Genomic DNA, 13,890 nt, shown 5'->3' with positions numbered 1-13,890 from the left:
TTAATTGCACTTTTTCCAAATAGTGAAAACCCATTTATACCGGCAGATTCGATATGGTTTCAACAGGATGGCGCCTTCCCTCACACTATTCGCGAACAGTACGAGATTACCTTACCAACATTTTTCCAAATAGATGGATGGATTGGAAGGGAGGGTTTTATTGAATGGCCAGCAAGGTCGCCAGATTAAACCCCATTGGATTTTTATCTATGGGGTTATTTAAAATAAAGTTTATTTTGATAAACCTGAAAGTTTAGAAGAAATAAAAAATAAAGTTAGAGCCGAAATACATTAAATCCGGCCTCAAATTCTTGTAAAGTATTATAAGAATTTGAATATCGACTTGGTTACTGTCAGGAAGTTAATGGTCAACAATTTGAACATTTATTTTAATTTTTTTGTTTTTGTTTTTTTATAAACTGTTCTAAAATTCATGGTTATTTATAAAAAATTAGTATACAAGTATACAAAATATACTTAAAATTTTATACAGAATTAAAAAATAAAATAAAAAATGGGTGTTTCTATTTAAAAAAAGTTAAGCTGATGGTCGTAACTAATTTTTTATTCCCCTGTATAAATGAATTCATTATCAAAAAAAACGTTTTTTTTTCGAACATACCCCTGAATTTGAAATGAATTTTTTCCAACTTGCGCGTCCTCACTGTATAAATATATTCTTATCCTAGTAGAAATAGTATTAAATCTTAAGATTATATATACACTTTGTGGGCCCTTATAAAAAATTATAATAAAAATAATTTTGGAAAAGAACGGTAGACTGCAAAAAATACAAAATATAAAGCAAAAAAATATAGGAAGAACTTGCTAGGCCGTAGAATCTTATCTACTTATTGGTTTCTCCAAAAAAATATATAGAAAAAACGCACAAGGGACCCTAAACAGGGGCGAACAGTTAATTAGTGTAACCAGATTATTCCTCTGAAATTGGAGGTATTAGAGCTAATTTACTTTAACATTAAACATATATTTTGCAGGGTCTTACTTGCACAGCTAATAAAGAATAAAAAATTAACTTTAAATATATCCAATAATTTTCACCCTGCCACAAGAACAAATAAAAATAATTAATTAAACCTGAAATAAGCCAATCCTCAAATTACCCTGTAGTTACAAAACAACAGATCTAAGTATATAACGTGCCCAAGATAAGGAGGGCCAGTACAGGGATCTCCGTAACCATGAGAGATAGAAAGTTGGTTAAATAGGAATAATTTAGCGGCTTTGGGTGCTCAATAACATGCCGGTTTGAAATCTTAAAAATTCCGAGTGGTTCCGGAGATATCCGAAAAAAAAAACGAATTTTCTAAAAATATTTCATATTTTCTGCTAAGTTTATTACAAAATATTTTTGAGCATAAATGACACTTTCTCATAGCCACTTTTTTCCTTCTCTTTAAGATGCCGTTATTAAACTTTAGATCCGACGTTTCGTCCACGGGCCACCATCATTAACTTTCTTTTTCTAATACGGATTTATTTTTAATTTGTTAAGCACTATGTTATAAAATTTAATATTTATGGTAAAAATAATTTATTTATTGAATTAATTGAGAATATTAATGAGGTTTTATTCTCTTTAGTTCTGTCTGGAATGCCGCGTTACTTAAAATGCCTATCAAAGAAACTAGTGAAAGTAGCAACCGAACCTGATTTAATTAAATGTTTTTTAATATATAACAGTTAGTGTCCATCTAATTTTTATAAATTTAAACTTTTAATATTAACCCTTGACCTTATACCATATAATGCTCTTTTTGTTTTTTATTGTAAGACATAAGGCGAGAACTTGTTGGCTTATTGAATTGTAATTTATGTGTAAGATAGGCTTAATTAATATGTGTATATAATATGCTTGTCATTTATATTTCTTACAATTGATCTGAGGATCTAAACTATAGGTAAAATACGTATAAATGCCTTTGATTGATTATCAATGATTTTCTCAGGTTTCCGAAACAGGTAAGAATTTGTTCAATTTTTAAAAAGAGAGATCAAAACAATATAGAAAATTATCGATCAATTGCGTTGCGATCAATTCCTGCAAATTATTTCAGCTAATATTAATAAGAGTAATATATATAGCCTAGACTATCAACTAGAAAAAAATGCTTTATTGTTCTCATACAAAATTATTACTCTTGTAACGTACAACAGAAGTAACTTATTTTCGAATAATCTTTTATAATGATTATATTGAATTATTGACAATTCAACATTTTAATCTAGATTAACTTTTAAAGCACAATATAAGGAATACACCAACTTTACCTTACATACCTTACATAAAAGTAAGGACTAAAGGTCTCTAGAAGTTAATAAGAATATAGGATAATAGAAATCCATTTTTTTCTTAAATCTCATTATTTTTGTGAACAGTTTATAGAGATGGTTCAGAAGTAGTTCTAGTTAAGTTTGCTATTTTACTTTTCTTATAGAGTAGTATTACAATAGGGAGGATAGATGATATAGATATTTTTAACTGCAATTTAGCCAAATTAAAGCACTTATTAAATGAAATTTGGTAATCAATTTCATTGCTTTAGGTATGGTTGTTAATTTTGGTTTAGAAGTGTGCTATGTAATAGGATTAGTTGCTTCATGTAACCTTTCTGTACAGTGCAATTAATAAATGTGTTTTTATGATTCTATATAAAAAGAAATAAATTTTAAATCTGTGACGGCGTTTCCATTAATTCCTATTTAATTTAAATCGGTATGTGAGAAAAACAGACTATTTCTTCAAGTTATGAATTTCGGATATACAATAAAGAATATAAATAGAATAAACTCTATTGCAGCGGCAGTAATACGACTTGTTTTTAATAATTTACGGTTTAAATTTAAAGAATGCGTGGCAGGAGTAATTTTTTAATCAGAAATACAAATCCGCTTACAATAAGTTAAATTTTTTTTATAGGTAAAACATTTTTGTTAAAAAATAGCAAAACATTATAAGATACCGTATATAATGTAAAAGTTACGCAAATTTAGCAAATTTCCACTCTACACAGAGTGGTTTCCCGTTCTATTCGTTCAACCGATGGTCTACTACTAAATTATAATTTAAAAACGGAACTTTATTGCCCTCATTCAATCTTAATGAATTTTTTCTTTATTCTGTTTCTCCTGTTTTTTTTTAGTTTTGATCTGTTAGTTATAGTTCGTTTTCACTTTTAAAACCCTCTCCATTACTACTTTGGGGTTTGTAAAGGGTAAAGTGATGGATCTCGGGAGAAAACCATGGATGTTATAAAAATCTGTTTTTGAGGAAATCGATTTTAAAAGCTTAATACTGCATATATTCATTCTGATTTTGCGTATAAATATAAAATAATTATAGACGTTATTAATACGTAATAATACCAATTTTGACTTATAAATAAACATATTGACACCTCAAAGCTAATTGCATTGAAATGCAGTACATTCAAAGAAAATAGTTGTAATTAATATGAATAAATAGTTTTGTTAAGCATACTTCTTTTTCAAGTATGGCTTTCTGCTTCGGAGTTTTCTAGATAATTTTGTTAAGTCACTGGAACCCTTGGATTTCGAACAAAAAAAAATTCTTTATTCACTTATTACGGTTAAAATATTACTTTTTAATGTAAAAGGGGCCTGGTGCTACTAGATCATTGCCATGAAGTGATCCTAAAATTCGTTAGTCATTTTCAAAAAGTTATTAAATCTGTAAAAGCATTTCTAATTACCTGTTGTTCTTTTACGGTTATCAAGGTTACTTTTCGTAGTTTCAACTGAGTGAAAGTCGCCAGGATTTTCATCCTTGCCAACTTCTCTGTCTCCTCTACTTTTCTTTTTTTCATGAGGTATAGGCATGTAAATTTCTTTTTATACAACTTATATATAGCTACACTGAACTGGCCACATGCAAAACAAAATTTAATACGTAATGTTTTAATTTTATTACTGCTGCCGAATGGACATTTATTATTTCATACACGGTTTTCTTCAGACATAGCGATTTTAAAATGCTTAATAATTCATACCATTCAAAGTTTTCTCCCTTTCTTGATAAAATAGCAGATAGTTTTTGCCAAAAATGATAGATGGAGTACTTAATTCAATTTCAATAATGTTGTGACATTCATGGTTTTCACCCAACACCCTTAAGAGCTAAAATAATATATACACAAAACAAGATTAAGGTTTATACATAACTTATCTATCGAATAAACAAATTAATTAATTTACCTTTTTGGTATCCCTTCTTGTCCCTATTAGGTGACGCCAATTCGGTATTCTCTCGTCTCCTACAACAAAGGTAGGCAACCACAAACGCTGCAGTGACCAGCACTAAGATACAGCTGCCTATGATTATTAGTAGCAGGGTGTTTCCTGAGAAAACTCCCGAATGTTCTAGAAAAAAACAAACTATAAGACATTTTAACATACAGACAAGGTGTAAGACCCTTTTAAGTGATACCATAATTGTTATAAGGTGGGTTAAATTAGAGAAAATCGACTTAATTTGACATGTCTGTTAGTGATTACATATTATATTATTCTTATTAGTTTCTAATGATTTAATTTTATATTTCTATTAGTTTTAGTGAAGTATTAGTCATTCTTTAAGCTACTTTGCAAGTTAAATAAATATGTAAGTTAAACGTTTCTCTGCAGTCTAATTTAGCTATAGTGGTACCATTTAAAATTGACATCTTCTATATTTTATTAGAGATTGTACAAAATCAAACATAATTACTACAAAAAAAGATAAATAAAAATTATCTACCTGCCGTTCCTTGTACAGGCGCTTGTCTAGCAACATCTACATAAATAATAAACAAAAATAAAATAAAAAACCGAACAAAAAATAAAAAAAAGCAAAGGCAAAATTTATGACTTAACTTACTTTGGCCCGTCCTGAAAAATACGGTATTGGAAAACGGTCCGTATCCCCTGCTGTTCCTCGCCTGCACTTTAAAATAATATAAAGTGAACGGTTCCAGGTTGTAAATAATGCTGGAATGATTATCGCCTTTGACCGGTAAAGCTTTCCACAACGCGTCAGTTTTATTTTTATTATCCGTGTATAAGATAACATAACCTATGAAAAAATGCACAATAAAATCCTACTTTATTCAGTTGGTTCAACTGTTGTTTAATTACCGGTAATTCGTCCATTAGAAGTTTTAGGCGCCAGCCACGTTATTTCCACCAACTGCGAATCTTCATCTTTAAAGTGTACGTCGACATTCCTCGGTGCGACGTCAGGTGGGAGTTCCCAAGTACGATTTTGGACTACCATACTCCAACCGCTCTCTCTACGTCCTTAGGTAAGGAAATTTAACGTTAAATAAAACTATTTTTATATGCAATTTTGTATTCGTTAAAAACGTATGTTTCAAAACCGTGTAGAGAACCTGTGGCTGTTTGGATTAAATGTTGTTAAAAAATAATATCTATGTTCTATTAAGTTGAGCACTGCAGTTTTAAAGAATATATTTTTTTATACTTAAAAGATTACAAGACGTAAACAAATCATCAGTGGCAAATAACAACGGTAAGCCAAACATACATTTAATTATTCGTTTTAGTATAATTTTTAATAGTTTTAGAGTTTTGATTACCCCAAGCAACAATTCCATAGCTCAGGTGAGATTGTATAATAGTAAAATAAATGGATTTTACATCACTATTTTTGAGAATTAGTTTAAACGAAATTAATAGAGTTCTAAGTTGTTCTCACTAAATTGGAAATATTGGCTTTAAGAAACGAATCAATTATAATACCTAAGCATTTAGTTTAATTTTTGGTAACTAAAACCCCTTTTTTCATTGTTTCTACAAGGAATGTTGATTTCCAGTGATTTTTTGTATAATAAGATCCATCCTTATAATAAGAAAAGGGCATATATACTGTTTTTTGAAAATTAATCGTGAGAAGATTTACATTAAACCAATTTATCATGTTTTTTTATATCTTTGAACCTCTTTCCATGATTTCCTCTTAACAAAGTAGTACAGAATCGTTTGCCAAAGAAATTATTTTTCTGGAACATGCAAGATTAAGAAGGTCATTTATATAGGCCAGGAACCAAATAGATCCCAAAACTGTCCCTCGGGAAATTCCATAAAACAACTTCATTGGGTCAGTTTTGTCGCCATTTATTTCCATTATCTCTATTCTTTCTGAGATATTTCTTTTTAATAGCAAAAGCGTTCTCGTATGCCCATACATTTTAACTTTGATAAAAGCATCATGACTTACTGTATCAAAGGCTTTTGCCAAATCTACAAATAATCCTGCGCGCATTTTTCTCCTCTATCTCTATTTTTCTATTATTTTTGGTAAAAACAAATTGCTGCAAAGGTAATTGAGTGTGCCATAAAGAAATTGACTACCTTTATCTCTGTCTGTCTCTCAAATATTGTTATTTATTAATTTTCAACTATTATTGATATTGAATCAAATCAAATCAAATCAAACTGGTTTATTTGTCAAAATTTACAGTTTTATAGGTATTTTTTTAATACTTGTATTTTTTATACTTGTATTTTTTAAATTACAAGGAAAAAAAATTATATTGACAAATAGGACTATTCTCTCAATTATGAAACCGTTTTCCCTAGTAAGCACAAGCAAAGAAGGGATGAAAAATCCCTTTACAATTTACAAAAACACAAAAACAAAAACAATTTTACAAAAATAAAAATAACGTTTTTATATAGGAATGCAAAGTAAGATATACAATTACTTAACCTAAGATTTTAAGACAGGCAGCGGCAGTGCAAAAATGGACGAGCGCAAGGAGAGAGGCAAAAAAAGACTCCAAAAAATAACCCCAAGATGCGTGCATCGGTCTAGGCTATCAAAAAATATACGTATGTATGATACGGAAAAAGAAAGAATAAAACTAAAAACGGAATTTTAAAATAGAATCTCCGAACATTCCACTGAAAATTTGCATATTATATACACATGTATATCTTATGTTACATCTTACTATTTCTTGTATTATGTTATTATACGCATTATTACATTTTATATATCACCCTACATGAATTAATTGCCAACTCTTTGCTCCATAGGTAGTTTACATTTTATTTGACCAGAGAAAGCTCCCAAGGGCATTTGCTTTATGTCATTGTTTAAGCCATTCCACATTTAAACAGCTACATACTTAAAGGAACGTTGAAATGCTGCGCTTCTATGCAATGGTACGATAAAAACGTTGTTATTTCGTGTAGCATGTGCATGTTCGAATTCTTGAAACTGACTTCTTAAATTAAATGGTTGATTATTATTTACTATGCGATATTCAAAATTATACATATGTAGCTTTCTTCTATTGTTTATATTTAATATTTTATTGTTATTGAGATAAGGCGATATGTGGTTTCTGTAGGGGATACTATAAGAGAATCTCATACAGGAATTTTGGACTTTTTGTATAATTTTTTTATTTTGTAAAGATAAAGAATTTCCATAGACTACGTCACCATAATCAAATAATGACAAAATAAGACTATCGCACAATAAGTACTTGCCGATAAATTTCGCTTAAATTTAACATGTTTTTTTAAACGTAAATAAGTAATTTTCGTTTTATTTTTTATGTGTAATTCAAAAGAGAGAGAGCTATCAAATATAAATTTCTCAATACTAAATTTTTTGCCTCGGAAACAACAGGAATTAAAGCATTATCAATAAATATATGATTTTCTGCATATTTATGTAGACTAATTAAATCACTATTAAAATTTGGATAGAATAGATTTATATTATTAATGTAAATTGGAATATAAACTTAGGAATCATCGGCATATTGTTGCAGTGGCGTGTTTTATTACTTTGTACATATCAGCCACGTAAATAGAGAACAGTAACGGCGATACTATAGAGCCTTGAGGAACTCCCCGGGTAAAAGGTGTAAATTCTGAGTAATGCTTTTCAGACTGCGGAACCACCACAACACAACTTTCTCTATTACGCAAATAATCCTTGAAAAAATGTATACCGCTCTCTGAAATACCAATATATTTTAATTTCGCCAATAACATATCATGGTTAGTGGTGTCAAAAGCCCCACTAAAGTCCAATAAGGCCATACATGTTAGCTGACCATTTTCCTCATTTACCCTAATATCATTTAAAATACCCACCAAACTTGAAGACGTGCTAAAATTTTTCCTGAAACCGGATTGATAATCGGGGATAATTTTATGAATATCAACAAAATTTGAAATTTGATTAAAAATTTGCTTTTCCAGAATTTTAGATGATGCTGGTAGAATACTAGTTGGTCGATAATTTGATGTAAAAGATGGTCCACTTTTTAATATCGGTTATATTAGAGCAGTTTTAAAATGATTAGGGAGATTTATCTTTTAAAATTATTAAATTACATACTCTAGAGATTGTGGAATTTCATTTGCAATTTCCTTAAGTACCGCACTAGTTATTTTATTGAAGCCTGGAGCGGAATTGCTTTTTAGGGAACTAATATTGTCTTTTATTTCTATCTTTGTGACGGGCGTCAAAAATATTGAAGACGCGGTTACTTTTACATTATTTTTTATATGGTTTTGTAAAACAATTAATTTTTATTTTTTATTAATAATTGACAAATGCCATTTTATGTTTAATTTTTTTATAATAAGTATTGCAATTCTTTGCAATATTACGTTGATTTTGTTTAAGTAATTATTTTCGTCCTTTATTTTGAGAATATTTACGGATGCTCTTACTTAATGCATATTAGAAAATTTACTTACAGTATCCCATAATTTCTTTTGGTTACTATAATTAAAGTGAATGATATTTCAATAATAGTCATATTTCAATTCTAGAAGTAACTTTTTAATTTTGTTTCTGTCTTTTTTTCCTTTTGCCTTTATTATTTTTAAAGTAGTTGAAGTTTCAAAATCTTTTGTTATATACTATGAGGATGGAATACTTTGTGTTTAATATTAACCATCAAAATAATAAAGAAATTTTTGATATACGATCCTTATATGTATTAGAAGTAAGTATATTTGTTAGTAAGAATATTGAGCTAAAAAAATATGTAAGTTATAACTGCAAAACTAGAAATAGAATTAATAATTTTATAGAGTTGCCCACGAGTAGTAATTTAAGGTTCCTAAACTATTGTGCACCAAAAATATATAACCTCATACCTTATGAAATTAGAAATTGTCCAAAGATCAATAAAATATAAAAAAGAATGTACTTAGGTCATATATTTTCGAGAAATAACCTTATTTCAGGATATTTTTTTAATGAACGCTGATGGCGTTTTGGCATTGCACTGCTAGGGGAATAACATGTATTTCTATTTTTTCTGTGCAATTATATATATGTACATATTTTTTTTTATAATTCGGTCTTTTATGAATTAGGATCTCTTATTACATTTTTTTGCTTATTCTTTTTCTAAAAACCAAGACTAATACAGGTGTTTGGTCACCTTGGTTGCTACTAAAATAATCTAAAAGTAATCTTTTCTATCTGAATAATCCGTTTTTTTTTGTAATTTTATAGTTAGTATAGAAAAAAATTTTGGTATTAGTAAAAAACAAGAAACTAAATGAGAAGGGTACAGGGATATATACCTACCAGCAATATCAAGACGGCTATATCGTCATATATAGCCCATCTCAGTCGATTTCTTTAAAAATTTTACTAATATTTAATTTCGTATATGACTGGTTAAATTATACAAGAAAAATACAATTTCTAGTAGATTCTGCAAGTAATTAAATAATAATGAAAAGGACTTTATAGAATTAAAAAAACTATTTTCAAAACAATTAACCTTAAATATACAGAAAACTAATTAAAAAGGGACTTCTGTCAAAATTTGTCTACCTTCGAGAATTTTCGAACAAATAAAAATTTTATATATGACTCTTGTATAAATTCATTTAACTTATGTTATTCTAGGATGGGGAAGTGTTTCTGAAATACATATACAAAAATTTAAAAAAATTCTACTACAACATAATAAGAAAGACAAGATACAGGTAAATATAAACGGAAATTCCTTAACTAGAAAAAACAACTAGGCATATTCAACAATATCTCGTAAAACCCTTAAACAAAAAACCTTAAAATATTATGCCCCAAGATTGTATAACATGCTCCCAAATGAGCTGAGGTTGGTTGACGATTTTAAATCTTTCAAACATAAAACTAAAAACTGGATATTTTGGAAAAGTAGAGAAGTAAATTCATCCAATAAATGCTTTTTGGTCCAAACTGCTTTTTAAAATGGAATCGACTTTATAACCCGCCTAAAGTTTATTAATTCAATAAGGGCATAAATGCTCTCTTAACGTTTATTTTTGTTTTTGATTTATTGTAATGTTTTTAAACAAATAGTATAGCCATAATATACTTTTTCGTATATCGTAAATACTACGATATATAAATTTTTAAACTTGACTTACCTTTGACCAACTTTACAGCAAACTCGTATAAAGTATTGGGTTTTAAGTCCGAGATGTTGATATTCAAATCGCTCGAATTCATAATTTTCGTTTTTCCAGAACTCTCCTCCGTATATTTGACTTTGTACAGTCGATTGTCTCTTACATACTAAAAGATTTTTAAAAACATAGTGGGTTAGTTAAAATAACTATAAAAACTAACTAAATATAGCGGATTCATCAAGGGTGTTTTACTAAGTGTGGATCGGGGCAATATCTCGGGAACTGTTAATGTAAATCAAAGCACAAAGTCTCGGTTTCAAAAAAACTAATTTATTAGTTAAAGTGGTGACACGTGTTTCACTGGGTCACTATAAACACAATTGTACACACACTAAGTGTGTCTGTATAATTGACTCAGTCGGTCATGTTTTAACCTTTTTAAGGTCTGATGATGCTCTTAGGAGCGAAATACATGTCATCACCTTAACTAGAAAAATAATTTTTTTGAGACCGAGACTTTGTGTTGTTGTCTTTTGATTTATTTACATCAAAGTCTTTTTAAATTCTATATTTCTCCGGAAAATGTCAGCTTAATTAAAAACATAATTCGAAACCTTAATAAATAAATTATTTTAAGAAGGAACATTTCCATCTTTTTGGTCAAAGATTCATTGGCGTGCCAACCTTTAAAAAGTAGGGTAAGGTAGTGAAACTGTAATTATTTAAATGGCTAACTTTGAAAAGGTTTATCCAATTTTGTTCAATTTGAGACTGTTTAAAAGTGAAATGTCAGTACTTTTAAATATTGTGTCCAGTAGTATAGGAAAGTTTCTAGTAAAATTAGTGGGAGACCTCATTTGAATTAAAAACTGTTACTTTGATTTTTTCACAAACATTTAAATGGCACTGTATAATTTTATATAACAGCAGAATCGAAAATTAGATTAAATTTACTAGAACCTAAAAAACGCAGTCGGCTTTCGCAAGGTTTCTAATTATGTTTAAAAAACGTACCTTAAGCTGATATTTTCTCGAAAATTGAGTTATTGACCTTTTAATTATGCCGCCTAGTGACCAAATTCCGAACCTATAATTAATTGTCAAAATTTTCTTTTGAAAAAACAATTCTAATGATGTCAGATTGATGGTTCCCGAGATATAGCCGCGATCCACGCTTGAGGAAACACCCTGTATCATACCTGAGTTTGTTTTAAAGTAGGATCGGTCCAGTACAAAACGACAGAAGTCGGACCGCCGACTTGCGCCTTCAGCCCTACGGGGGGCAAAAGGGCCGCAGTCGGTTCCGGCGGAGGTTCGTCTTGCGTTTTAGCGGTGGCATAAATCGGTGGACCCGGACCCATATTGTTGCTGGCTCGTAAACTTATCACGTATTCGGAGTTTGGTTCTAAATATTTTTTTTAATTTTATGATAAAATAGCATAGAGTTAAAGGACGAGCACCACTTACCGAGACCCTCAATGACAAACGTTCTATTCCGTTCTTCCTGCTCAACAGTGTACTGATCGGGAATTCCTTTGCCCCAGCCGATGATGTAACTTCTCACTCGAACATTCTGGTTGGCTGGAGGTGACCATATTAGAAAGAGTTTCTCGTAGGTTGGACGATCTGAAATATTCACGTTAATGATTTTTGACAAGTAAATGGAAAAGTGATTATTTTTTAACATGTTTGGGAAAATTCGAGAAATAATTTAAAAAGGATCATCTAGAAGAAAAAAAGCTAGAAATATGGTATTTTTAATATGGGAAGACATGTCATGTATCGAGCTTAGCACTCTTTGGGCTGTCGTTTTTTTTGAAATTCGATTTTTTCGCGAAGACATCTTTTAAATTAGGTCTTCACTTAGGACGTTGCCAATAGGACCCTTTTCCTCCCGTGAATGTCCCAGTAGGGGCATTTTGTTGTGGTATTTGTATTATTTATATTCAGAACTCAATGCGGATTTTGTCTTTTGCATTTTTGCAAATTTCTCCGTCTATAATATTATTCTAATAATGGTTCCATTAAATTTGAAAAGGGATTTATCACACATCCAGGGATTTATTTAAGACTTAAGAAATTCACTGCGTCACATTTCCTAGTGGCACGTTCTTGGTTTGCGAGGTAAGACTTGGAGGAGATAATTCTACTTGATCATATTTTAATTTTTTTTTGTTTCTTTTTTTTTAGTCATGATAGTCATTTTTTAGTCTGAATAGCGATTTACCCTTTAAGCAACATTTTTGTCATCTTGGATACTGACATAGATATGTATCTGATGTGCCTCTCAAAGCATGTATGATCATACTAACTACAGTGTACTACTTACATCCCACTTGAAGATTAGATTTTAGAAAATTAAATTAAGTGATATTTATAGAGTTCAAAGAGTTGAGGTTGGCGTACCGCAACGTACAATGTTGGCGCTGATTCTATTTTTAGCTTATAATAAAAGTCTTTTAACCTTAAAAGTTAATCGCTTGCAGTTAATGTTTAGATACGTTTACTAAAGCTGAAATGGCTAAATAGCTGTACTTACATTGGTCTCTGATGGGCTGATCAAAGACGACACTCTCGTGCAAATTCATTTAATCCATCATTTATTTACACTTGACTGAATTTTACCGTGGAACTTACATTTTAAAACTCTGTGAATCAAAAAGTACTGAAATAAGTTACGGAATATCAAGTGCCTTCCCCCAATCGAGATCAGAAAGTTATAAGACAATAATTGGAGAAATCAATTGGGCTTGTCGATAAAGTGACTATATTTCGGCCAAATGCTAAACAGACCAACAATTTTGAACACAGTGTATAGCACGCTTTAGGAGTATTTAAAGATCTTTTTTGTTTTGTCATTGGTTATTCTAGATTAGTTCCTAACTTGGAGGAGCTCTGTATTCTGCCCTCCCATATAGTATTGAGCATTTATTTATACAGATTTTATAGATATGCGTAAAGTGTTCGTAATAGTTATTATTTCTGTTTCTTTGTTACAGTAGATCTTAAACTAATCTAGAAACATGTGTAATCCTTTAACCTTATATTCCAAAGTATGTAGGACCTGCTACTTACTTACATTTAAGGTCTCTCGGCAGCTTATTAAACTCGTTTTAAAAAGTATCAAACTCAATCTAATCGCTCGGCGACCCAGTACCGTTAATATTTATTTATTCTATTATCTATTTACATTTAGACAATCTGCCATTGAATTCGTCACCGGACTAAATTTTATCGTGGCACTTACATTTGAAACCTTTGAGAATCAAAAAGTGCTAAAATAAATGACGGAATCTCAAGTGCGCCCCCAATCGAGGTCAGAATAATACAAGACATTAAGTCGAGGAATCAATTGGGTAAAATGGTTATAATTATATAGCTATATCAGCCAAAAGCTACACGGATTCTTGAGGTTAAAAGGAACAAGCATTAACCATAAACTTCAAAAAATTATGTATTTCAGTGAAC

At 30.0% G+C, this 13,890-nt stretch overlaps 1 protein-coding gene across 2 annotated transcripts in view; it reads right to left on the bottom strand.

Moving 5' to 3' along the window:
• The window catches only part of LOC126742960 (neogenin), a 159,367-nt gene that overhangs the window by 17,752 nt on the left and 127,725 nt on the right, over positions 1-13,890 (bottom strand). For both annotated transcript variants that reach the window (XM_050449849.1, XM_050449850.1), the window contains exons 12-18: positions 11,890-12,048; positions 11,622-11,827; positions 10,441-10,588; positions 5,155-5,316; positions 4,898-5,092; positions 4,778-4,813; positions 4,237-4,401 (exon numbers count right to left, since the gene is read on the bottom strand). In XM_050449849.1, the coding sequence (XP_050305806.1) occupies positions 4,237-4,401; positions 4,778-4,813; positions 4,898-5,092; positions 5,155-5,316; positions 10,441-10,588; positions 11,622-11,827; positions 11,890-12,048 (1,071 nt within the window). The remainder of the gene's footprint in view (positions 1-4,236; positions 4,402-4,777; positions 4,814-4,897; positions 5,093-5,154; positions 5,317-10,440; positions 10,589-11,621; positions 11,828-11,889; positions 12,049-13,890) is intronic.

Source organism: Anthonomus grandis, chromosome 12 (genome assembly GCF_022605725.1).
Source record: "Anthonomus grandis grandis chromosome 12, icAntGran1.3, whole genome shotgun sequence".
In the NCBI taxonomy this organism is placed as follows: domain Eukaryota; kingdom Metazoa; phylum Arthropoda; class Insecta; order Coleoptera; family Curculionidae; genus Anthonomus; species Anthonomus grandis.
The sequence above is the reverse complement of the archived record's forward strand: the minus strand, read 5'-3'. Positions and strand labels throughout refer to the sequence as shown.